The 24,973-nt window shown below is 37.4% G+C and overlaps 1 protein-coding gene across 4 annotated transcripts; it reads right to left on the bottom strand.

The window, feature by feature from the left end:
- Positions 1-106: 106 nt before the first annotated feature.
- On the bottom strand, positions 107-20,273 carry SPI1 (Spi-1 proto-oncogene; the record flags this gene model as incomplete). Of its 4 annotated transcripts, XM_079537239.1 has the most annotated exons (6): positions 107-419; positions 1,038-1,198; positions 5,718-5,987; positions 6,858-7,045; positions 13,994-14,087; positions 20,229-20,273. In XM_079537239.1, the coding sequence occupies 6 exons, from the start codon at positions 20,271-20,273 to the stop codon at positions 107-109; spliced, it is 1,071 nt and encodes a 356-aa protein (XP_079393365.1). The 4 variants fall into 4 exon arrangements, with proteins under 4 accessions (XP_079393365.1, XP_079393366.1, XP_079393367.1 ...); XM_079537240.1 differs by lacking the exon at positions 5,718-5,987; XM_079537241.1 differs by lacking the exon at positions 5,718-5,987 and having other exon boundaries at positions 1,038-1,168.
- Positions 20,274-24,973: the final 4,700 nt, after the last annotated feature.

The following is a 24,973-nucleotide window of genomic DNA, read 5'->3' as shown; positions in this document are numbered from 1 at the left end:
AGGCAGAGAAGGGGGCACAGGAAGCAAAGAGAAAGACGCGTCCATCTCCTCTGCTGATTTTCAGCCAGGAGGTCTTAATATTTTTCTTGCTTAGGGTCCCGTGGCCTCAGTGAGGATAATGCTTCCTATCAGTGACCCCCCTTCCCATCACCTCTCCACTAAACTGGTAGGTCAGCTTCTTCTTGACCTTTTTGACCTCCCCTGTCTTGCCGTAGTTTCTCAAAGCCCGTGCCATCTTCTGGTAGGTCATTTTCTTGCGATTGCCCTTCTGTATTCCCCAGCGATGTGCCAATGCTTCTTTGTGTTTGGAGGAGAACTGGAAAGTACCTTTTTCTTTATCTACCCACCAGATGCTGTCCTTCATGTCTCCACTGCGAAGAAGGTCCAGAAGGAACTGATACAGACGAATCTTTTTCTTGCTGCCTGCAAGAGGGACGAAAGGCAGTGGAACATTACTATTATTGTGTAGGGTCTGATGGAACAGGAGAATTTGCCAGTCGTGTATTTCTTCAATTTGTTGTATTTATAAGAAGAGACAGTGTTGCACCATAAAGACATAAAGTGGATTGGTATGCCAAAAAGAAAAACTTGAGAATAAGAAATTTCAAAGATCTAACCTTTGTTATAATTTGAAAATAATTGAGAAACATTATTAGTTTGAAACCAATCTGAAACTAATTTGGACAGGCTATACAAGTACCGAGCCATCAGAGCTCAACATTCTTAAAAATCAGTTCCTTAAGCTTCTTGTCTTGTTTTTCACTTCTGTTAGAGGAAAATGGAGTAGAAATGGCAAAACCTAGGGAGAAGCCTGAATACACAAAACAAAAGGAAGAGGTAGGAGTACATGAAAAAATGGTATTTGAGATACAGACACAACTATGGTGACAAAAGATTCAGAAGACAGGAGAGTGCAAAGGAATCAGGGAAAGTGGAGGTTTGGCAGTGGGATAAAATACTAACACAGTAGTTCAACTTTTTTATTCATTATTGTAATTTTAATGTAACAGCTGCTCAGCAAGAAGCACTCTTTTCACTGACCTGTCTCGCCATGCATGATTCCAGGCCCAGGGTCCGCGCCATCAGTCTCCCCATCTGATACCTCCAGTGGTGGGCTCTGCCTCTCAATATCCTCCTCATCAGAACTGGGCTGTGGTGGAGAGGAGTACTGTAGGCACATCCGGGGCAAATAGGAAACCTTTGAGAGAAAAGAGTAGTAGGGGGAGCAAGTAGCAACAGAGAGTAAGGGCATTCAAGAGAAAAATTGAGATGTCAGAGAGAGTTACAGAGAAAGGGGGGGAAAGCAACAGGCATATGAGTTTGTTTAGGTTCACAGTGAATGACTTAGAGGCATTAAAAATAAATACTACGCAGCTAAAAAAACCCTCCACATAACAGTCGACACTTAATCTATATGCAAGGATGCATCTTAAAAAAAGTATTTACAAGAGAAAAGGAGAAATTATAATGTGAAAGTACTTTCCCATATGTTATATCCTATGCAAGTGATATTGTCCTCCTTTCCCCATACCTCCTGAGTACCTTCTCTTTCTAGTTTACATACATTTCTTCTTGCTGATAATAGAGATAGCTGTATCTCTTATATATAAGAGAAGATATATATCTATATATCTATAGATAGAGAAGGTGGAAAAAGTTCTACATAATAACAGGTTTTCTAATATGCTAAGAACTTTTTTGAGTTTTGTTTTCTTTCTTTTTTCTGGTTGAAGACAATATATTCCTATAATTGGTGTCCTACCTAATATACTGATAATCATATGAATGTTTTTTAAAAATGAAAATTGAAACTCAAGCCTTCTGGATAAAAAAAAAAAAGCTATATTAGTAATAATTGCTTTGAGTATACCTTCAGAGCTTCCCAAACACAGCCAAACTCCTGCTATATAGTGATTATGTACCAAGATAGTTGAGTTTCTGATCTCCGTTATCTATCCCCTATTTACAACCACTTTTGAGATCAACTTCCTTTCTGCTTTTTGAAGCTGCTCTTTTGGATTTGGCAAAGCTGAACAGTTTTGCCCCAGCATAGCCTCTTTGACTGTCCTTGGCTCTGTTGTTCAATTCCTTCCTCAGATTTAGTAGCTTCTGACAACACTAAATGACTGTGGGACTGCATTTATCTCTGAGGCCAGCGTTACACATGTCTATCAACTTCTTGTCCTGAATTTCCCCCTTGAGGAGAGAAATAGCTTTACCACTGGGGATATATCATATTGGATTGTGTTCTCTTTTCCTAAGTGGCTATCTGAAAGTTCTCTGTTGACGGGGATTTCTCATCTGCAGAGCTGGCAAGCTGGCTTCTGTGCTAGGGAATTCCCTTGCCCTTACATGGAGGTCTTGTCAGGAACAGTATGGAATACACCACAGCTCTGCAAATTCTCAGTTGCAGTGTGGTTTGTTGGGGCTCATGATCAGATCCCTATAACTATTGCAGCTTCTTGATGAAGAATAAGAAATAGACTAGTCTGAGGGGCAGGGAGTAAGAACCCAATTTCTAAATTAAAATAAATAAATAAATAAAATAAAAAATCCTCAAATATAGCAGGAAATAAAATGTGGTTCTCATGAAATGAGCCAGATTGCTAACCATGGGAGGTGAGCTGCTTTTGAATTGCTCTTCCTTCCCTCCATCAAGACACGACATTTTTAGCGTGATTCCCTCTCTACAGATTTAGATTCTGAGGCACAGAGTGGGTGTTCATTTCATGAGTCATACCACCCACCCGATGTCAGGCTTGGCCAAGTGGTGCTTTTCAGATGAGTTTTGCACCAGTTTAAAATGTCCCAATAAGGAGTGTGCAAAGTGCTGGTTTCAAGGCAGAGCAGCTGGCGGTTAATGAGTTGGCAGATTGGTTGGAGCTGAACACGGCAGGAAGGCCAGGATTGGGTAAGAGTGTGTGCAAGTTTCCTGTCAGATCCCCAAGAGCGAAACTTTAGCCCTCACCACAGAGTCACCTTCAGCTTTTTTACAGTTAAAAGTGCTGTAGCCTCAGTGGTAGCAAGGAAAGAAGAAACAATGTCATGGGGGAAGGGGGAATGAGAAGGTGGGGTGGTGTTTTAGAACGGAGGAAGAAGAACCTGCTGCCTCTGTAAAGACAAAGGCTATGGAAATCTAGAGTGCACTGGGGACCAGTTTCTGCTGGAGCTGGAGTGGGAAAGTGGGAACACGCTATGGAAGATGAACAGCATCTCACAAGGAAAGGAAGGTGCAGAGACTAACCTGAGCACTAAACAAAATTTCCCCATGCTGTCTCTACTTTTCCTTTCTGCTGTACTTTTCTTACACCCAGTTCAGCAGTGCCTCAGTGTAGGTCCCAAGTGTGCTACACAGAGTTGCAGAGGACTTGCTATTTTGTTTGGAAGAGCCAACTTGTTAATACAAATCTGGAGAGAGAAAACTTCTAGCTGCTTTCTGTATTCTGATACCTTCTCAGAATCTGTGGCATCCAGTTGTAGTTTTCCTCCTTCTAAAGCTTTTCACAGTTTTCACAGAATTGTAGAATTATAGACTCCTTAGAGTTGTAAGGGACCTTTAAAGGTCGTCTAGTCCAGCTCCCCGGCAATGAACAGGTTGCTCAGGGCTTGATCCACCCTCACCTTGAAAGTCTCCAGGAATGGGGTATCAACCATATCTCTAGGCAACCTGTTCCATTTCCTGACCACCCTCGCTATAAAAGATTTTTCCTTATTTTCCATCCATTCCTTTCACTCTGCCTTCAAAATAAATATTCCTTTCTTCATTTTTTATTTGATGAGACCATCTGTTTGAAGGTACTGTTGCCCAAAGATTGTTTGTGCTTTGAATTTGATTTGACAAAATAATATTCAATCAACTGAAGATCGGAGAAATACAAGGTCTGTTCTGAAAGTAATGCTTTCTATTTTTTTTTATGTTGGCCCACAACCTCAGAGGTGGATGTTGGTGGTATGGCAGCAGCAGAGGATCCGATTACAAAATGGTGTCTGACATGGAAGTGTGTCTGAAACAAAGGTGTGTCACTGAATTCCTCTATGTGCAAAAAATGGCACTAATTGACCTTCACTGATGCTTGCTGAGTGTTTATGCAGATCAAGCAGTGAATGTGAACATAGTGAGGCAGTAAATGGTGTATTTCAGCACTGGAGACAGCAACATTGAAGGGCAACATTTTTCTAGCAATGATGCAGTCATAGGAGCTGTTAAACAATGGGTCACCTCTGCCAATGCATATTTTTATGAGCACAGCATGCAGGCTCTTGTTCATTGCTGGTGAAAATGCATAGTTAATGGTGGTGACTATGTTGAAAAACAGCGTTTTTGTAGCTGAGAATTTGGTCAATCGAATAGTGATATTGTAATTTCTGTGGAAATAAATAGGAGGCATTACTATCAGAAAGATCTAGGTTTCTTTGCATGTTTTTCCTTAATTTGCAAAGTGTAATTCTGCACGACAGCCAGGGGTGCAGTTAGTTAAGTGAAAAATTCAGCTGAGGAATAAATTTTCCTTCCTGTTTCAATTTCCTTAGAAATGCCTTGAATAGCAAAGTGTTGCCTAGAACTGCGGCTGAGATGCACTGAAGTCTGAACTTCAGAGCATGTTGAGCACCACCTGCGTGAGCAACTACAGGTTAAAGTTAAAAAAAAAAACAACAAAACAAAGATTCCCAGCTGGTTAGGAAGAGGAGGGTAGTGATGGGCATCTATTAGTGTCTTCTCTCCCTTGGGAGAGAGGGAACACAGTGCAGCAAAATTAATTCTCTGACAGTACTCCTGAGACAAAAGATGACAACTGAGAAAAATGAAAGTGGGTTAAACAGAAGTACCCTCTCTTATTTTTTGGTGGTGTTTCCAAAGACATTTGTTACATAGTCAATTTTTATTCTTTGCCTTTGGTTGGATGTAATGGTTGTTACATGCTAGCTGTTGCACTGAGCAACTGGAAGGACTAGACGATTCCCATAGGCTGATGTTCTATTATTTGTCCTAATTATATATATATATATATATATAATATTATATATTTGCAGCTACATCTTATATTCAGTTCCTGATTTTTTTTTTTTTTTCTCAGTCATAGGTAAGAAGTTTGATGGTTTTCAGTAGGTCAGTTTCCTGTTGATCATGTTAACTTACTCAATTTTTAAGTTGTTTATAATTTATACGGCATTTACATGCAATTTCAGTTTGAATACTAAAAAAAAAAACACCCTAAAATAACAATTGTGTGCATCCAGTTTCTCTCACAAAACCTCAGCATTGGCACCGTTACATGCAGAAGGGTAATCGGCAAACAGTTCTTTCTCTGGTCCCATCCCTAGCCTGTCTTGTATTGAGCACATTGTGTCTGCAGTTTGTCTGCCCCGGGAAACCCCTTGGTACAAGATAACACAGCTTTCTACTTGCTACCAGTAATGACATGGAGCATATTCTTGTTGGATCAGGAATTAGAAGTGGTCTCCATACCCACTTTGCTCTAATATCTTTGCAATACCACGGAACTCATTAAAATTTCAGCTTTAGTGAGCATGCACTGGCACTTGGGTGACTGATGTATTTTGGAGAACTTTTTTTTTTTTTTTTTTGCAAGAGGTGAGAAAGTGTGTTTTGGCTCATGATTTAGCTACATTCAGATAAAAACAAACTGAGAGAAGAATTCTTTGAGAGTAGCTCTGCTGAAAAGGACTTAGGGGCCCTCGTTGATGAAAAACTTAACATGAGACAGCAGTGCACGCTTGCAGTCTGGAAGGCCAATGGTATCCTGGGTTCCATCAGAAGATGGGTGGCCAGCAGGGTCAGGGAGGTGATTGTCCTCCTCTACTCTGCCCACACGAGGCCCCAGCTGGAGTACTGTGTCCAAGTTTGGGGCCTCCAGTGCAGGAAAGATGTGGAGCTTTTGGAGAGGGTCCAGAGGAGGGCCATGATGATCCATGGGCTGAAGCATCTCTCCTGTGAAGACAGGCTGAAGGAACTGGGGTTGTTCAGCCTGGAAAAGAGAAGGCTGCAGGGAGACCTCATTGCGGCCTTCCAATATTTAAAGGGAATTTATAAATGAGATAAATAAACTTTTTACAGGGATAGATAGTGATAGGGTAAGGGGAAAGTGTTTTAAACTAAAGGGAGATTTAGATTAAATATAGGAAAGTTTTTAACTGAGAGAGCATTGAAGTGCTGGAACAGGTTGCCCAGGGAGGTTATGGATACCCCAGCCCTGGAGGTGTTTGTGGCCAGGTTGGATGGGGCCCCGGGCAATCTGATCTTGTATCTGATTTAGGGCCCTCCTGTGGTGGGGGTTTGGAACTTGACCCTTGAAGTCCCTTCCAACCCAAGCCTCTTTATGATTCTATGATTCTGTGAAAACACAAGTAAGCTGGCCACAGTATAAAATCACCAATGACTTGTCTTTACTTGGATTTCTTGCAGCAGGTCATATAAATTTGCAGGGGTCACTTGGAATTTTTAAAACATTCCTGACACTTAGGAGTTCAGAATACTGCCCAGGAGTCAAGGACAATTTTGCTATTACAGCTTTTCAGGCCCAGTTCCTCTGTAGGATTTCAGAAGAGTTTATTGTCATTCCAAATTTTAAAAAAATCTGAATTTCAGAAACCTCCACAAAGTGCAATGATCTTTTTATGCACATTTTGAGGAACGTGGTTTCTCATCATCCGGATAAATCTAAAGTTTAAACCACATTTGTCCTGAGAATGAAGAGTTTTACATCAAGTGCTTGTGCAGTAAGAATTCATATAATTCATAATCAATCTCTTTGGCATAAAATTAAGCGTTCCCTGATGCAATCTGTTCCTTGTCCTTAATCATCACCATAATTCTGCAGAAGGGTTGGTGACCATACCTGATGGTTGAGTCCAATATGTGTGGTTGGGATTGCAGAATCCAGGACATGCATTTGTTCAATCTCCATGTGCCTGTAGAGCTGCTGCAGCTGGGGAGGCTGTACACTCTGCAGTTCTGTAAAGTGGTTATCTCCAAAGGTCTCAAACTCACTGTGCATGTGGTGTGGATGATACTCCCAGTAATGATCTAAAGAAAATAACAGTTTGTCTGTCATTACAAAAGTAAGAAACATGGCATTTATGTGCCTTTCACTGGTTTCTACTTCTGCCACTCTCCTTTCTGCCTACTCCATGCCATTCCTGTAGACCTGTCTTTCCTTGGTGACAATCTCTATAGATTTCTGTAAAGTTTCTTTTCCTAATCTCCAGAACATGTATGGCTGGAAAGCAGTACTTATGCCTCTTTATATAGGAAAGTAATCTTAGAAAGAGCGATGGATTTTGGTGAGAATGTAGCACAAGATGCGAAAGATATTAATGCTGGCACCTGTCTTAGGAAGAGACTGTAACAATTCTACCTTTCATTCTCAAAAAATATCCCAATTTACATATTGTCAGATTGTAGTTACAATTTTCCTCATGTCATGGAAACAAGCAGATGAAAATTCTTTATTTTCATCAACCAGCAAAAAATTGCAGGAGTGCTACACACAAGGCACAGGACTTAGCAACACATTTCTGTAATCTGTTTCTTAATTTATTTACTTTTGAGATCAAATTAATTTCCATGCAATACTCAGTTTTAGATCACTGTTCAATATAAGCTCTCAAAAATTTTCATAATTTTTTTGCTGCTCCAAATTGAAAACTGCTAGAGGAAATTTGTATCATTCCGTGACATATTTCTCTCCTACATGCAGTAGCTGCAGTCATAATTATGTACATATTTATGTGTACTCTTGTTTAAAATCAAAGTCATCATGTCCTCTGCTCTCACTAAGCTTGGATCTAGCCTTCCAGACTGTAACTTTTCATACACTGCTCTATGCAACACCAGAATTTCTTCATAATTTCATGTAACTCTTACAGTTTATATCTTACTGTTCCAAGTTTTCTTCTTCTGTATTATTATAAATAATTTTTTCCCTACCCTTCACACGTTTTTAAGTCGTTAATATGTACTCTTACAGTCTACTCCTAATAATCACTTTGCCCAGCTGCATGTGTTTAGTGCTCAGTCTTTCAGTAAAAATCAGTATATTCAGCTCCCTAATTATACCTGTACATTTCTCTAAATTCTCTCCCAGCTCTTGGCAATGTTCTGAATGTGACGAGCAGAATTAAATATGTTGTTCCAAGTGTAGTTGTACTGAAGTGATAAAGAGAAGAGCAATTGCTTCATTCTGCAATATGGTGTTATTGTGTATGACATTATCTAACGTGCTAGGAATATTGTTTTCTCAATATCAATTTTGTTCTTTTCCTCAGCTTTGAACTCCTCATCCTTCCCCATTTCCATTTCAAGCAATTAAGTCTAGCCTCACTGGGGATCCGAAAATGGGGATAGTGACTTTGAACATGGCTTCCTTTAGAGGGAGCCCAGTGATATGTTTATTACAAACATAATTGTACTTGGTAACTTGTAGCTTGTAGCTGCCTGTATGGATCAGGCCTGTATTTGGAAGCTCTAGCAGACCATTCACTATGCTAGTGATTACTTTCTTTGTCCTACCTGCTTTTTGAATTGTGGGTGAACCATGGACAAACCAAACTTCATGTTTAAGGGATGGAAATCTGCTCATAAAAGTACTTGGGGAGCTGCTGTATTACTTTGTAATTTCTTTGTTTTGTTGTATAGTATAGTGCTTTCCATGGGCTAAACATGATTTTCTAGCCCAAAGTTTTAATGCATAATTATAAAATAGCAACTTTTCCTAGCTTAGTGTTAGAGACCAATTTATTTTCTCTTGTAGAAGGGATTTTATGGATGCAGCATACCCAGGTACTTGTTACATTCAAATCTATTCAGGAAATAGCAAAGCACATGAGTATGACTGCACAGGTTATCTATCTGTCCTTGCAGGAGGGTTCGGACACTTCCAATCTGAAACTTGTTTATTTGGAAGTCTGAGCCATACTAACTCATGCTTTTACTTGGTTAATTTACTGAAGAGTTCTTTACTTATAGTCAACCACGGAGACTGATCTACCACTAGCAACCCATATGATAACTTGTAGTGAATTGTTGTGAATATATTGCATGGTTAGTCTATGTTTGTGTTTCTTAGAGTGATTTCACTCTGCTCCTTGTGCAGAAGCTCCTCTGTCAGCTGTCAGTGTATCTTCTCAAAGATCCTTTGAATTTGAGTATCTACTGCAGCAAAAGAGGTCAGTTAATAATCATAAGGATGACAAAGCCTAGACACAACTCTATCAGGACGTCAACAGTACATCTTCAGCTGTCTGACTTGTAGTAGCTATGGTAGTAAGCAGTCAAGACAGTATATTTCTAACATGCATTGCCATGAGTACTTGTGCATACTCCAGGTAGTCTACCTCTGATTCTTCTTAAATGTTTTTAGTAGCAATGACATTTTTGTCCTTACAGGTACTTCTTAATCTGCTGAAGCTTATCATAAGCTTATAACAAGGTTCCTACTGTCTCCAGAATTGTTCTATACTCTTTTGTAGTTAAAAAAAAAAAAAATATATATATATATATATCAGTAGAACATTATTTATGCATGTTCATGTTAATTGCTCATTACTGAATTCTTTTTTATATTGAATTATGTGCTGTCGTAAAAAATACAATTATGAAGTTATCAGTGACCACATAATACTAAAATGTTACAAAATAAATCTGCCAGAAATTACTTCAGCATATGAAAATTGTGACATAAGAAAAATCTTTGTATCTTTCTTAGTTATTGATAGTTTCATAGAGATACTTAGGAAAAAGATACTGTTTTAATTGCATTGAAAATGAAATTCCAAATTCTGTGTTCAGACTCCTCCGCAATTAACCTTCTTGGCTGAGCTATTGCACATTAATAAAATAGAAAATAAATTAATACATAAAAAAATCTAAGTATCTTCATCTGCAGGTATTAAGAGTTGTTTCCTTCCACGTTATTGTTCCTGTTATTTTAACGATGCATAATAATTCTTTTCAACAGCAACAAAAAATTTAAAGTGGAGAGAAGAAAAGATAAAGGAGAAAAAGATTCTAGAAATGGAAAGTGTCTATTATTTTGGTCAAGGAAAATGTCATTAAAAGCCAAGCAATAGCTACACAATGGAGTCATTGTGAGAAATTTCTTATGAAGTGAAAGAGGATGTGAAAAAAATTCTCTCTTATAGAGGCATGGAGATGGTGTTTGTTTTGGTGTTGTATGTAGTGAAAGGTTAGAGGAAGGACAGTCATGAGCTCTAAACTCCCTCTAATGGCACAAGGGACGTTAGACTGTTGGGAAGCAATAGCAGACCTAAAAACATTGTGCTACTATTCGCCATGGAAATAGATTCTTAATCTCAAAATGAGAAACATAACTGTAGTTTCTTGGTCATCCTTTGCCCAACATAGATTGCTTTGCTCCTGTTTTAACAGACAAATACCATCAGATCCAGAAGCTAAAATATGAAATAGGCTTAGGAGAAGTGTTTCTTATAGAATAACAAGATACATTTTCATCATGCAGTGCAAAACTGTGCAAGAAATTCCTGAGCCAGCTCTTGAACAGGAAATGCAACAGCTCTGTCAGCACAGCACTTTGCCTCATCTAAGATGATGACTCTTGACATGTCTGTGCTTATGAGTGTGAGCTAGTGGCTGAGTGGTTCTGCCCTGTGCTGCACAGACACTAAATGTGGCAGAGGATTTCTTACACACTACCACAGTGTACGGCTTAGATGTTCCCATGTTGTTTCACTTGTCTGAAGAAACAAACCCAGAAAAAAACCCGTAAGGAAATGAAAAAAATATTGAAGGACACTGCAAAATGTCTACACTACAGGACTGCTCCACGTTGAGTGAAATCCCATATTCCTGAACAGTGTAGCAGTATTATCTCTAATAACAGGATCATATAAACTCTCACTTTAAATCTGACAAACTTCATTATTTTTATAATATTAAATGTTTGAAAATCCCTAATTCAGACCCAGGAAGTCATGAGAATGTCTTTAAAAATGTGAGGGGATTTTTAAATGGAGTTAGGAGTTCTTTCTATTTTCCATATAGTATTTACGGCTAAGGCTCATGTTTGGACTTTCCTCCGCTTCTACACTGGCTAAAATCCTAACAAAATCAAATTAGAGTTTCCTATATGATCACATTACTCCAGGAGGTGGGAAGAAAATAAAATTCCAGCCCACAAAAACTGTTAAGTTTCATTGACGCTATCAACAAAATGAGCAATGGTCAACATTCAGCTTCAAACAACAGGTGATTTTTATCAAACCAAAGCTGTTTAGTAATAAATTAGAGACAAATGCAATCACTAAGATTGCATTAGTGTTACAAAATATGCTATATTACATTTACGGACTTAATACTGTACAGTCTCAGGACAGAGTGATTGTCTAATACATGATCACTCAAAGTAATTTCTGTCCTTTGTGAAGGTAGGTGTATTTACAAAGTAATTAAACTATAGTATGCAAAATAAATTCAAACAGTGCATGTTATGATCCAACATATGGGTTTTCTATGATGTGTTTTCGGATGTTAGATTGAATGTTCACTTATGGCAGTGATCCTTTATGTATTAAAGTTAGTCATACACTGCTGTGCTGTGTGCACTATGCTGCCTACTCAAGTAGACACAGAGTAAGGCTTGTCTTTAGTATTGTCTTTCAGAAAAGTGTCAGCAATGCATGCAGCACTGCTTTACAGTATAACCCATTGCCATATCTCCTTCACAAAAATAATTTGTTACCAGTGAGAGGGAGAGAGAGTCTGATGCTTGAGCAAGACTTTCTATTTAGTTTCTATTTTGTTAGCAGTCCTATATCAGCACAGTCAGGATAATTATTCAGTTTTGCAGCATCTATTAGTATCTGGCACTAGACCTGGAGGCATTCAAGGCCAGGCTGGATGTGGCTGTGGGCAGCCTGGTCTAATGGTTGGCGACTGCCTATGGCAGGGGAAGTGAAACTAGATGATCTTTGAGGTCCTTTTCAACCCAGGCCATTCTACAATTCTATACAATCTGTATTGTATATATTCTCAGTGATCTCACTGTACCCAAAGCTGAACTCCTCCTCCACAATTCTGTCCTATTTCTTATTTTTTTCAATCTATTCATGTTCTCACTTCTTTTACTTCACCATTATCACTGCAGCACCTTATTTATTCATTTTCCCCATAATTTGTCAGCCATTGCACTTTTATCCACATTGTTCTGAGCATTTAGTAGTTGGTAACGTCCCTGCACTTCCACATAGCTTTTCTCATGATCCACTACTTGGCTTTTCACTTTGCGTATTTCACTCCCTCTGGATGCATTGTTGTTCATTGCTCTCTTAGATGGTGACTAATTCAGGAGAGCATTTGACATGTATTTGGATATAACCAACTACATTGCAAATCCTGTCATAAATAAAAATTGGAATGAAATGTTCAGGCTGGGATAAAGTTGCCTCTTGGTGTTGGTATTTTGGAGTCTTTTCAAAACGTATGGGTACTACTTGGGCCATAACCCACAAAGGTGACATTGTGTTTTTGTAGTATTTATTGTGACAAGTAAAATCATGTTAATGATCTGAACAGTGTAGCTTAGGAACAGCCTTCCAGAAGAAAAATTGGGCAGTAAACAGGTGGGATGATAAGACTATGAAAGATGAAGAGGTGTTGCTGCTTTATGTAACCTATATTTAATGAGAGAAATGTCCTTTCCCAGTGCTTTTTCCTACATAGCACATTTTATATTTATTGTTTAATTATCACAATTGCCTTTTGAGATAATAAATGTTATGCTCATTTTATGGATGTGTAAATAGTCTTGGTTTGTACTGTAAAAACCCTGAATTTCCATGTGGAAATTCCTAGGTTTGATGAACGTTACTTCACAGAGGCCACGAGATAACTTATAAAAAAATGAAGTAATTCTTTGTCTCTAGGCCTTAAGAATATTGTTTGTCTTTCCTGAATACAATACAGAGAACAAATTTAGATAGGAATCTTTTTCAGTTTAATGCCCTATTCTGTAACTTGCTATGCTGTGAAATTGTCAGATGCCTTAAATTATGTAGTGATGGATGTAGTTGCTATATCAATAAGAGTCTCTTAGGGAAATTCCAGGTTCTGAAGGGACTGCCACAAGTGATACAGAAAAACGGTGCTTTTCCTTCTTGAGTCAATATTGACCCTGATATTTCCAGGGTGGTGTTGTCAGACCATTGTACTGTGCAGTAGACAAAAGTCACAAAGCAGGACTCTCCCCTCTGCATTGATTTACAGTCCAGTCCTCACAAGATTTGAAAATATGGAAGATACCAAAGCTCTGAAATTGTGTGTAATAATAACGACAATTTATTTCACTTTTAGCTAGGTTTATGTGCAAACAGCAACAAGGAAGTTTTACATAGATTTAGAGAGAGGAAGTACTTGGTTGTACTGGAGGAAGAGTGAAAGTTGAAGCTAGGTGTGGCGGCATGCGAAAGAGATCAAAAGAAAGAGAAATATATGGAGCTAGAAAAAGCCAAATGCTGGAGAAACAGAATTAGAATAAAGGCACGGAGTATTGAAGACCTAATTCAAAAAGGAATTGGAGATGGGAGTACAAGAAGAGTAGTATAGTATTGCAAATTCATGTCCTCTGATTTCCGAAACAAGCAGAGTGGTTTTGATTTGCAGAGGAAATTAAAAATGCCCTGAAGATAATGAAAATGGAGATCAAGAGGTCCCACTTTCCTGGCAATACGCTGAATGTCCTGGAAGCACTTTGCATCATTTAGTGCTTTTTAAATTCTCTTTCAGAGAAATCAGTGTTGTGATTGCTGGGTTGGAACAGTATTGTTAAGCAGAAGAGGTTAAGGAGAACAGCATATTGCTAATTTCTGAGCTGATATTGTCTCCCTGTAACGTTATAGATTGCAGCAGCTTGTTTGTTCTTTTCCTGAATGTCCTAAAATCTTTTTCCAGTGGTATACCATGAGACCTTATGTTCCAAGGAGATATTTTTTAACTTACCACCATGACTCTCTCCATCGCTGTTGAGATATTGGTAATAGTCATGGGGCTGTCGGTAGAGGTCTGACTCATAGGACACCATATCTTCAGAGGGCTGTAAAGCGAAAAGGAATTTTTAGAACTATAAGCTTATACAAATTCCTTCAAAATTATAAATTATTCATATCTGTTAGTGAAGAGAAGATACCAACACATTTTATATTGCCTAGAGAGGGAAGGGGGAGGCTTCAAGTTCTTATTAAAGCAGCAGGAGTAAAATGCTTGACACCAAATAATGTTCTGCAAGAAAAAAAAAAAAGGAAAAAAAAAAGAAAGAAATCCGTATCCTTAGATGTGGTGAGAGTTTTCTGCTGTCTGTATAACATAACTTGTTATGTGGTATTGCACAAGTTCTTTATAACCCATCCTTGAACCTCTATCCAGATACCTTGGACAGGAGGCCCAAGCTAAGATACCACCACACCAGCCCAGCAGAGAAACATTGTCTTCATACTAACAGATGCTTTTTCTTCTTCCTCCTATACACAACAGAGAAAGAAGAAATTTGCCTTGCCTGAGCATGTTATTCTGGGTCTTTTAAAGCAGGTCTTACTAAATTGTGACAATTCGCAGGGGTAATGATGTCAATGGAGAGCAGGAAAAGAAATTTTAGCAAGGCAGTGACCAGCTAAGTTCATGACAATAATTTCTTCCAATCTGAAAAAAATCCTGTGATGTCAGCAGCAATGTAGAAATGAAAAACCTTCTTGCAACTTGCTCTGAAAGGAGATTATTTCTGAGAGGTACTAATAGAACCATTTTTCTTCTGTTAATGCTTTTAGCGTAACAAACTTTAAAGAAAAGGACAAATTTAAAATAATACAATAACTGATAGAAAAATGTGCATATGTTTATATGCTCATATATTCACCAGTCTTTTGCAAGCTTAGGCTATGGTGACAGCATGCTAGAAATGCAGGTGAGGCTTCTCTTTTTATTACTCCTTTAGATTCTCATGAACAAGAACCCTATGGCATTAGTTGCCATTACGATCCAAATGGAGGTGGTAGATAAGCAGCTGACAAAAGAAAGGGATTTATTTCTGGATATAACTACATCAGAGTTGTTATTGCTCATTAATTCTTGTCTTTAATTCTTCTATTTGTCAGTTCATTATGTTGGAAATATAGTATTAAAAATTTGTCCATTTTCTAAGAATTTAATTTATATGGTGACACTGAAGAAAGCAGATCAAAAAAAAGATGGACTTATTCCCAGAAGAGTAAGATGTTAGAACACAAAAGGTTAGAAAATAATTTTACAAAGTACTTTGGACCTCCATATATTCTTAATGGCAGCTGCATGTTTTATCAGTTTATTGTATTAGAATCTGGCAGCAAAATTGCTTAAAACATCATGACTTCCACAATATACACACTGCTTGGTCATCAGACCCATGCAATGCTCAAAGCCTCAGGAGCGAATCCATTGCCTGTCTGTCAGCTCCCCATATAACCTATGATGGTAAATAGCTGTTCTGAGAAAATCTTGAGAAAATTATAACTTAAAGTAGACAGTGTAAGAAAATACATTGGAAATAGACAGTAAGGGAATACTAAAGAAAGGGAGTAAATTATCATTTACTAGTACCACAGCAGGGATACCACTGAAGAGACTCCTCTTATTTCTGGTCTCTAGAAATGATAGGTCCAGTTTCCTTTTCCAAATCAATGTGATTCCAACAAAATTTCCCTTTGACTAGAAGAGATTTAATGAAGAGGGTAACCCACTTTTGGATTTCAGAGGGGTGATAAAAGGAGACAAGCAGCACACACAACTCCTCTCTGATGCTTCTGTTTCTACTATTTTCTTTCTACACATTTTCTTTGTGTTCTCTCTAACCATGACTGATTATATGCATTCAGTCTTCCTGATTTCTTACACCTGTGGTGTTTTCTGATCTCTTCAAAGGAAAAGCAATGAGGCTTTGCTTTGCCTTCTTTACAGACCAGACAGGAGGATGACATTCTGAATGGAATTTAGTGTCTTCCTTATCTCTGTAAATTAATTCACCCTACTACTCCATATTCATAAATATATGCTTTCTGTTAAAACTGTGTAGCCTGAAGAATGTCACTATGAAATTCCTGCCTTTATGGGATATCAGCCTTCATACTCAGAAATGATCATTTGTCATAATTCAGAGGAAAACAGAGAGACTTCAACATCCAAATGCAAAATGAGTATCGTTCTCCTTGGAAGAAATGGATGTTAAAAAAAATCACAGAAGAGTATATAGAAGAGTATATATACTTGTTTCCTTTCAGTTCAAATATGCTAAACTGTCTGAAATTATACATATTTTCCATATATAAATGCATCCAAAGTTGTAACTCCAATAGTAAACAAATTTCCAAAGAAATCAGTGTATAGTCAATTAAGCTTTATTTGCTACGTATGAAGTTTCTACTGCTACAACAAAACCTTTACCAGTCATGCTTTTACAGGCCAAAGAGCAGTCCAAAAAAGATAAATGACAAAAATTCAAAAGTTTTAGACATGGAAAAGAATAATTGACTTGCCTAGTTGCATTCCTCCTTAGCTGTCTCTTCTTCCCTAAGATTTTCCAAACTCTTGTATTTCAGTCTAATATATACTTTATCAGCCAATGGTTTCTTTGAAATGGTTTTTTTTGAAAGCTGAGAATGAAGTACTTCTACTAATGAAAAGCTTGTTTTACAAGTTCAGATGTATACAGTGACCAGAGCTAAAGGAAGGTGTGTTAAATAGACTCTTAAAAAAAACCATTTCCCTAATCGTTACAGTTCTCATCAAGTGCAGAGATGCAGATACTCAGCATCTTCAAAACAGTCTGCTTTTACACTGATCACTGTGTTTACATACTCTGTGTTGAAAGTCTGGGGCTTAGTCTCTTTAGTATGAATTGTTGGAATTTTCTTGATTTTTTTCCTGCTTACTAGTCCATTGGATAGAATATGTATATGTTGTCCTTATTTATTTACACAACCTGGACCAATCCATCACTACAAACAATTTGAAATGGCACCATTTTCCATCTTGGTGTCTGATCGTCAAGAGTACATAAATTAATATGGGAATATTTATATTAAATACTTAAATAAGTTTGTCTATCATATTTTCCATGATTATTTTTATCCTATGGAAACGTGGGATATTTTCCTCTATTCAACAGATAAAATATATCCAAGAACCTGTTTGAAATCTCTCTTTGAGTTTTCTTCTTTTAGGTTTTATTTAAAGCTTATTTGTCTCTAGTTGGAAAGAAGGGGTTTCACCCTGTGCTGCCTCTTGCAGTAATCATTACCCACTTTGTCCTTCTCTGGAACCTCCCCACCCACATACATATTCCACCGTCTTTCTTACTAATAGCACTTCCATGACATTGAACTATTTTGTTTCACCAGACAAAAAGCAAAGAATTATTTATTTTAGAATTAACTTTTTAACTGATTTCAATGGCCATTTGTTCTATCAATTGTTTTCATGCAAAACAGTGACTGAATGATTTGTTAGCAACTCATAGCTGTGGCCTGAAGTTGATATCTCCTTTCCTGCATGCCCTGAAGTGCAGTATGTTATCTAAAACCATATTCCAACCTAAAGAAAGAGGTCAGTAAACAGTATTTTATCTGCCGCAGACTATGGTAAATGGAGAGTTGCTTTTATCTTCCTTCTTTGCTCTGGAAACTCATGGGAAAAGCCATAAAACTTATTGGAGAAAGTTTGGTTGGCATTGGTTAAGTGTGATACAGGAGACTCAACTGAATAACAATCCAAAAATTGTCCTGGTCAGATGATTTCAGGTGATCATAAATTCACTACATGCTTTCATTATTGTTCCATCATAACTATTCAAATGGCATGTGATACAGAAATACTCTACATGGTTTCCAACAACGTGCTGCTGAGACAAGTTTAAGGCCAAGATTAACTATATTTTCTTGGGGGGGGGGGGAAACAAAAAAAAACCACAGTATAACTATTTTAGAAAAGATGAGTAAAAATGCTAGCAAGATCAATCATTGGGCCAGCCTTACCAGACCACTGGGGTGAAGCAGTTTTGTGGAATAGCAAGTTTGGAGAGATTTTTTTCACTCTCAAACCTCCATACAGAGCTGTGATTTCTACAGTGACCACCTTGGCCCTACTCAAATATATAAATAGAGCCCACTTGGAAGGCTTGGGTCCACTTTGCAGTACTCTGCCATACAAATATTCATAGTCTTTGCAGAAAGATGTGTACTCCTAAAATTCTGGAGTAGCATTTTCCAAAGGAAGGTTACAAGTTTCCCAGCAGAGTTGAGAAGAAGACAGTTGTTGACCCACCCTCAACTGAAAGGGGAGGGACAGAGGAGGAAAACGTTGCTTCACAGGAACCCCTGTGCAGAAACAGGGTAATGTCTCTTCTCAGAAAAAGTCCCAAGAGGCACAGACATTTATAGTGATGCCATGCTTGGGCTGTAATTCACCCTGCTCAAAGTGCACTTGAAACAATTCTGAAAGTACAAGACACATAAATACTCACTTTTGAATGCATTAATCACAAAAATAAGAAACAAATTACCGAGTGTTCCTTTAAGATGTAACTGTATTTTTACTGCCTGTTGTTTCATTAACCTGACTTCAGCCAGAATACTACTTGCAAAACAAGTTAGAATATAAGCGAGACTATGTTAGATTTTTACTCACAGAATCACAGAATTGCAGGAGTTGGAAAGGACCTCGAGAGATTGTTGAGTCCAACCCCCCAAATTATTCAGTGTATGAACTGGAATTCAGTACTTTAAGAAAGAGTACAGGAAAGTTGGCTTTGAGTGGTTGAGTAGACAGAAAATCAACAATAATAATAAAACTGAGATGCTGCTTGCTGGGTAATTGAGGACAAGGTTTGGGTGCTTTTGAAGGGGATTTTTGGTAAGCTCACCAAGTAACATATTGAAAAATCTATAAATTATTGTTTTTCATGCTCTCAATTTCTTTTTGGGTATTTATGCTGACGTATTTACAAAAATTAAAAAAGATTTTTAGAGTCTTCTCACACTTTGGGTAAATAGTAAATTTTAAGGTCACCACTGATTAACTGTTAGAATAAACAATCTCCCAAACATAAGAAGCAAGTATTTTTTTCAATCAATATAGATTCCAGACAGAAAAGAAATTCAAATTACCTTTTATTTTTTTTTTTTTCCTGGAGATCTGAAGATAAGGAAATATGGTTTAACCTTCATTAGGTGGGACAATATGAAAAGCAAACATGATGTGTGTTTTATTAAAAGGACTCTTGACTGGGCATTGTCTTTTTTTCCACAAATAGCAAGTACTGTAAGTTATCTACCACATTTAAAAAAAAACAAACAATTAAAACACTTTATCTGATATCACTCTAGGTTACACAAACTCCATAACATCTTGTTAGAGCCTCTGTCCCATTTTGCTTAAAAATGCCCCATGAAGGTTTGTTTCTCAACGACAGGCTAGTGCCATTACATTTTTCATAAAACTGATCTTCAAACTCATGGTAGAATATATTACAGCAGCATAACAATGCTTCAGAGTTAAAAAATAAAAAATAAATTAAAAAAAAAGACAGAGGTAGCCTTGTTATCATATAGAAGAATTTGTGTCTAACAGAAAATATTGAAAGGCCCAATTAAGAGCAGTGAAGTTTTTCCCTCATTCACCAGTTACTTTTTTACAACAAGTGAATTCAAGAAAATTCAGATTCAGAAGAAGGTGAAGGTAGAGACTAAAATGCCATCATTACAAAGAGCACAGAGTCCAAAAATCTACAGTAGTTAGAATCAGTATTCAGCAACTCTAAGACTGGCATAAAGTTAAATACACAAATTATATAGGTCTCCAGATTATGAAAAATTACAACTCAAAGCAAGAGTTGGCCTAATATCACAAAGCTGGTACTTGTACTGACTTGCCATATGCATATCATACAGAACTAGCATGCATTTAATCTATGAAAGCAAATGGAGATCAAGATCCGATACAAGCGTAGGGAGGAAACGTTAATTTCCCATTCATTGTAATGTTGTCCCAAGCTTTATCTATTGACCTGAACCCAGGACCTGAACCATTTTCTCAGCATTACAAATGTAAGCCAAAAGAGAACATTCTCAAATATTAAAATCTGGTTTTTTTTGCTTTGTCTTTTGCTACTGAACCCAATGATCCACATTAGAAATAAAGCCCGTATACTCACAGGGGGAATGAGGGGAAATCCTTCCATTTTGCAAGCTTGCAACATTCAGCCAATTTCAGCGTGAATTTTTCTTAATTCAATTTTCAAACATCCAGAATAACTGACTTGAAAAATCACATGAAACAAACAAAAACAATGAAGAGAAAAAAGAAAGAAAAAAAAAAAAACAAAAGTGAGATCCTTGGACTTCGTGAAGTCCCTTTGCAGTGGTGGATCTCAGGATAGGAGAATAACCCTAACAAGTTTTCATAGTTTGCCCTAATAGGTTCTGAGGTGAACTTCTTTCCAAGTCTGTAGAAGGGAAATAGCCCTTGGGTCTATCAGTGTTCTGTGACATCATCACAGCTCTTAGCCAGTTTGCATAAATCTCATTTCAGGGAGCTGTGGCGCTCTAACAGGAAGTCTGCCCCAAGCTAGATCTCTGCCACGGGCAGGTGCTTGCTGCATAATCAGCAACCCAGCGCCTGGGCCTGCTACCAATAAACAAGTGTATGGGTACAGTGTGCTGTGGTAAGCTTATGTACTTCCAGCTGTGGAGGAAACAAATGATGGTACTGCTCTCCGGTTTAATGATCACAGAGCCTGACAACTTCTGTGAAGATAGTGCAGTGGCACAGACTTGATTTAATAATAGCCCTGATTGGAATTAAGAGAAAGGAAAGAAAAAAGTATGCAGTTTCAAGTACACATTCTCAAATATTTAAAAAATATATATCTTTTTATTTTTTTAAAACCAGTTTTTAATGTTAAAATATCATTTTCTACAAAACCAAACTGAACCTCTGAGACTTTCTCCATAAAATTTGCTGCAGAGCAAAATTATACGGAGAAAAATATTAAATCTACTTACTTGTTTCTTGTGATTTCTTTCTAGGCACTGCAAGGATAAAATAAGTTGGAAAGGAGAAAGCATTAAATGCCTCACATAATGGCTTTACTTATCATAGAAGAGTGCCTTTGATAGTGAGAACTAGAGAACAAGGTTTATAGACTGGTATCTGAACAGCCAGATGTTGAAATTGCATGTAAAAGTTTTACTTAAGTTCTATGCACAATTTCTTTCCCCTTTCTCTACCTCAGTCAGTACTGCTTTGTCTACACTGAACACGTGCCCTTCTCACCAAGGTTCAATCAGGGGCAGGGGTGAGTGGGTCACAGTGCAGGGTGTAAAGGATGGGGCCTTGCTGCAATGGGAGAACTCTTTCATTCTGCAAAATGTCTTCTTGCTTTGCAATTAGTTACTAATATCTTGGAAAAGTGAAGTTGCTTTCTCTGGGTTGTTCCCCTTCAGAGTATGCCCGTGTGCCACAGGTTCTGCTTTTGAAAGTAGCCTGTTCACCACTCACCTGGGTGTATGTATGAGGGGGAGTTTTAGCCACTTCAAACTTCCTCCCTCATACATTGGTAAAACCAGAGGCTACTCACAAGTTCCTCTCATTCCCCACCCTAAGGAACCAAATAAGCAAACCATGTTAGCAATGGGATAAGATCAAAACACAATAGGAGATTAACTCTTGATGCCCAAGGCTGAATTTCACTGGTATCAGTTGATACATAGCCATTTCATTCTTACATTGCTTGTACCATGAACTCTTGACATTAACCTTGAAATAAGCAAGTTCCTAAACGGTCAATTTCTGCTTCAGAGATTATTGTCAAGTCTCCTTTTGGATAAAAGCTTAGAAGTGATCAGATCTATCTGGGGAAACAGGAAGGCGACAACATTACAATCCTAATGATAAAGTTTAGTGAATACAGAAAAGAAAGGAGTATACAGTAGCATACATATTCATTGCATATAGAGTAATGAAAGGAATTGTGGAAACTGTATGTGCATTTAAAAGGCTATTTAGAACAGAGAAATAAGCTATCTGATTCTCAGTATGATGAAAGATACATTAAGCAGCTACTGGAAGGTTTTAAAGTGTCATGCTTTGCACAAGGGGTTTTCTATTAGGGTAGAATGTAACTATATTTAATACACTGGAGGATATTTCAGCACTGCCCCTTAGCACAGGAAGTTACCTAATAAGGATACATAGTTTGCGGCAGCCTTACTGCATTTAGGGAAAGCTAGATTACCAACATTATCAGCGTTAACAACTGTGTTTAATGTATGAGCAGTCATAAACACATTAAGCTTATCTACATAAATAATCAACTTGATTATCTGTATGATGAATTAGAGCAAAACAATAGGCCAGAAAGCTTGGGGAGCAGCAGAAAGTCCAGAAGTTGAATAAACTTCCTAGGAAGGAGAGAATCTCCATAAATGGAAATGCTAAAAGTTAAAGAAAATGCTTGTTTACACTTTTATAGCTGTATGGAAACATTACCAGTGACATTCTTACTAAAATAAACAATGGACTTCCTCACTGTTGAATATAACTGACATTTTGTCCTATATTTGTCATCACAGAATACTTCTGCTCCTAATGGAAGGTCTTTTGACCTAGATCCTTGCATTTCTTCATTAGATTATTTGCATCCAGAACAACAGATTTCCATATGACTTGAACTGCTTCAAAAGAGCTTTTGTAGTAGGGTAGAGATATTTCTCTATGACAGGAATTTGGAGGATTGGAGAAAATCCTGCCTAACTGGAAGATTAAATTTTTGAAAACACTTAATAATCATATCAAGTTGAATTATTTTTCCTGCTAGCACCACCTCAGCCTTGTGCAGCTTTTTGAAGCAGTTCCTCCTATACCGCTACCGATTTAATCATCAAGCTTTTTCTAACCACAGTCTACCAAAGCAAAAGGATTTCATCTTGAAGCCACATCACAGAGAGGTCCCTTTACCTCAAACCTTGCCTGGTGCTCAGAAAGTAATTTTTCTCCGTACTGAAACCATATACATCACTCATCCTGAAGCCCTTTAATAGAAGTAGTTCTCTACATAGATTCTGATGCTGAGTTTGCTTCTAACAGTAAGATAAGATCTCTAAACAAGCAAATCCCTTCTATCATCCATATTCTTCCCAGAGCTGCATTTTCCATTGAACTCATTGTGTCTAGAGGTGATGTAGCTTTTCTTCCTTGCTATATTGGCATCCCCTCCTAGAACTGATGCAGTTTTTAGTGCCAAAAAAAGTGCTTTTGATAGTCCAGCTTTCATGAATGCTTGTATATAACTGTACAAAGACTTTTCCAGTGGGAAATGTCATAAAAATGTCATGAAAATATCACAATCTTAAGTAACTTCACAATATTGGCAAAAAATTTCACATGTAGAATGGACTAAATCCAAATCAGAATGAAGATAATCATCTTCTTTGAAAGAAAGAGGAATCATTTGGGTGTGTATTAATTCAAAAGATTCACTTTTCTTGGAACCATATTACAGCACACAATCATTTGAAATATTGAAAAGCATTTCATTTATCTTATTATTAGTAACTTTTAAACTGTCCATAAAGCAGAATTCAGCAAGGTAGAAAATATCCAATTCATAATTCAAGATCTGCTTACAACTCAGCTATATTTGATTTCTTACTGTGTATGACTTTGTTTTGACTTTAAGGCGCATTCAAACAGATTAAAGATTTGATATTAGTGTTTAACTGTTTTCTTCATTTACAGGCAGCAGATTTTCAATTCACATTCCTACTCATTTATAATCTGGACACTTCTGTATGAATTCAAGGAATTGACATGGAAGAGTGCTTTAACGCCATCTAATCTTGAAGTCTGTGTTCCAGATTCAGATTGCATTAGTAAGATGCAAGCACTTATGTTTAATATCCCCTCATAGAGTTATGTCTTGAAACTAATGCCCAATATCTCATTTCTATGTACGTTCATCTGTCAGTTTCCCTGAGATGTTCCTTTCAAATCAGATATTTTAATAGTAAAAATTAAACTATAAAGATGAGTTGCAATATGATTCAACAGGCCTTACCTGTAAAGACAGAAAAAAAAACACGTTTTAGAACTGCAGTTATAATAAGTCACTGATCTAGACCCACCATCTGGTATTCTATCCCTGGGTCTATAGGGACCCTCTTCAGCTGTGGCAGAGATATCTTTGCTTTGGAAACTTTGATTTGGATATTTAGGTAATTGTTTAGGTTCTGTTTTGTGAGTGCAGCTGTATCTATGAATTTGTGATTTTGCACTTGCATCTTATTGGGTTTGTATCAATTATTCATCTCCCAGAAATCAAAAAAGAAAAGCACTATTCACAAATAACCAACTCTTTAGGTAGATTCTGGGTTACAGAATTCTTGTAGATTCTGGGTTCTCTGCCACCGCTTTCATAAGGACTTTGTGTTTGGAATTTTGTTTAAACAGAAAAACTGAAGCATGTAAAGTCAATACTCCGTGTACATCCTCCCAGGAGACATTTGGCTTTATAGGAGGCGGAGCATATGTGCAATCCCCATGCTGCAGCTTTATGTGTATATGACTAGGACAGGTCTGTACAATTTGTGTATAACAGACTCTGTAGCATATTATCTGCAGTGACTTTTTTCTTACAGAAGTAGTAACTGCCTCCTTTTATTCCCCCTGATTCAACTACTGGTCTTTTAACTTGAATTTTTTTTTCAATTTAATGCAAACGATTTTCTGTACTTCCAGTTCAGTATTTAACTGTACTGAACTGTGTTTAACTCTTCTCCTTGTTGTGCCAGAAGTATAATGTAAAAATAGGAATTGAACAAAGACTAGGGAGGTCCAGATTTGTGAAGAGTCTTAAAAGGACTTCAAAACTTTTTTTTTTTTTTTTTTTTTAAATGTGGT

This window comes from Tetrao urogallus (genome assembly GCF_951394365.1).
Source record: "Tetrao urogallus genome assembly, chromosome: 6".
NCBI lineage: Eukaryota > Metazoa > Chordata > Aves > Galliformes > Phasianidae > Tetrao > Tetrao urogallus.
This window is presented reverse-complemented; position numbering and strand designations above follow the sequence as displayed.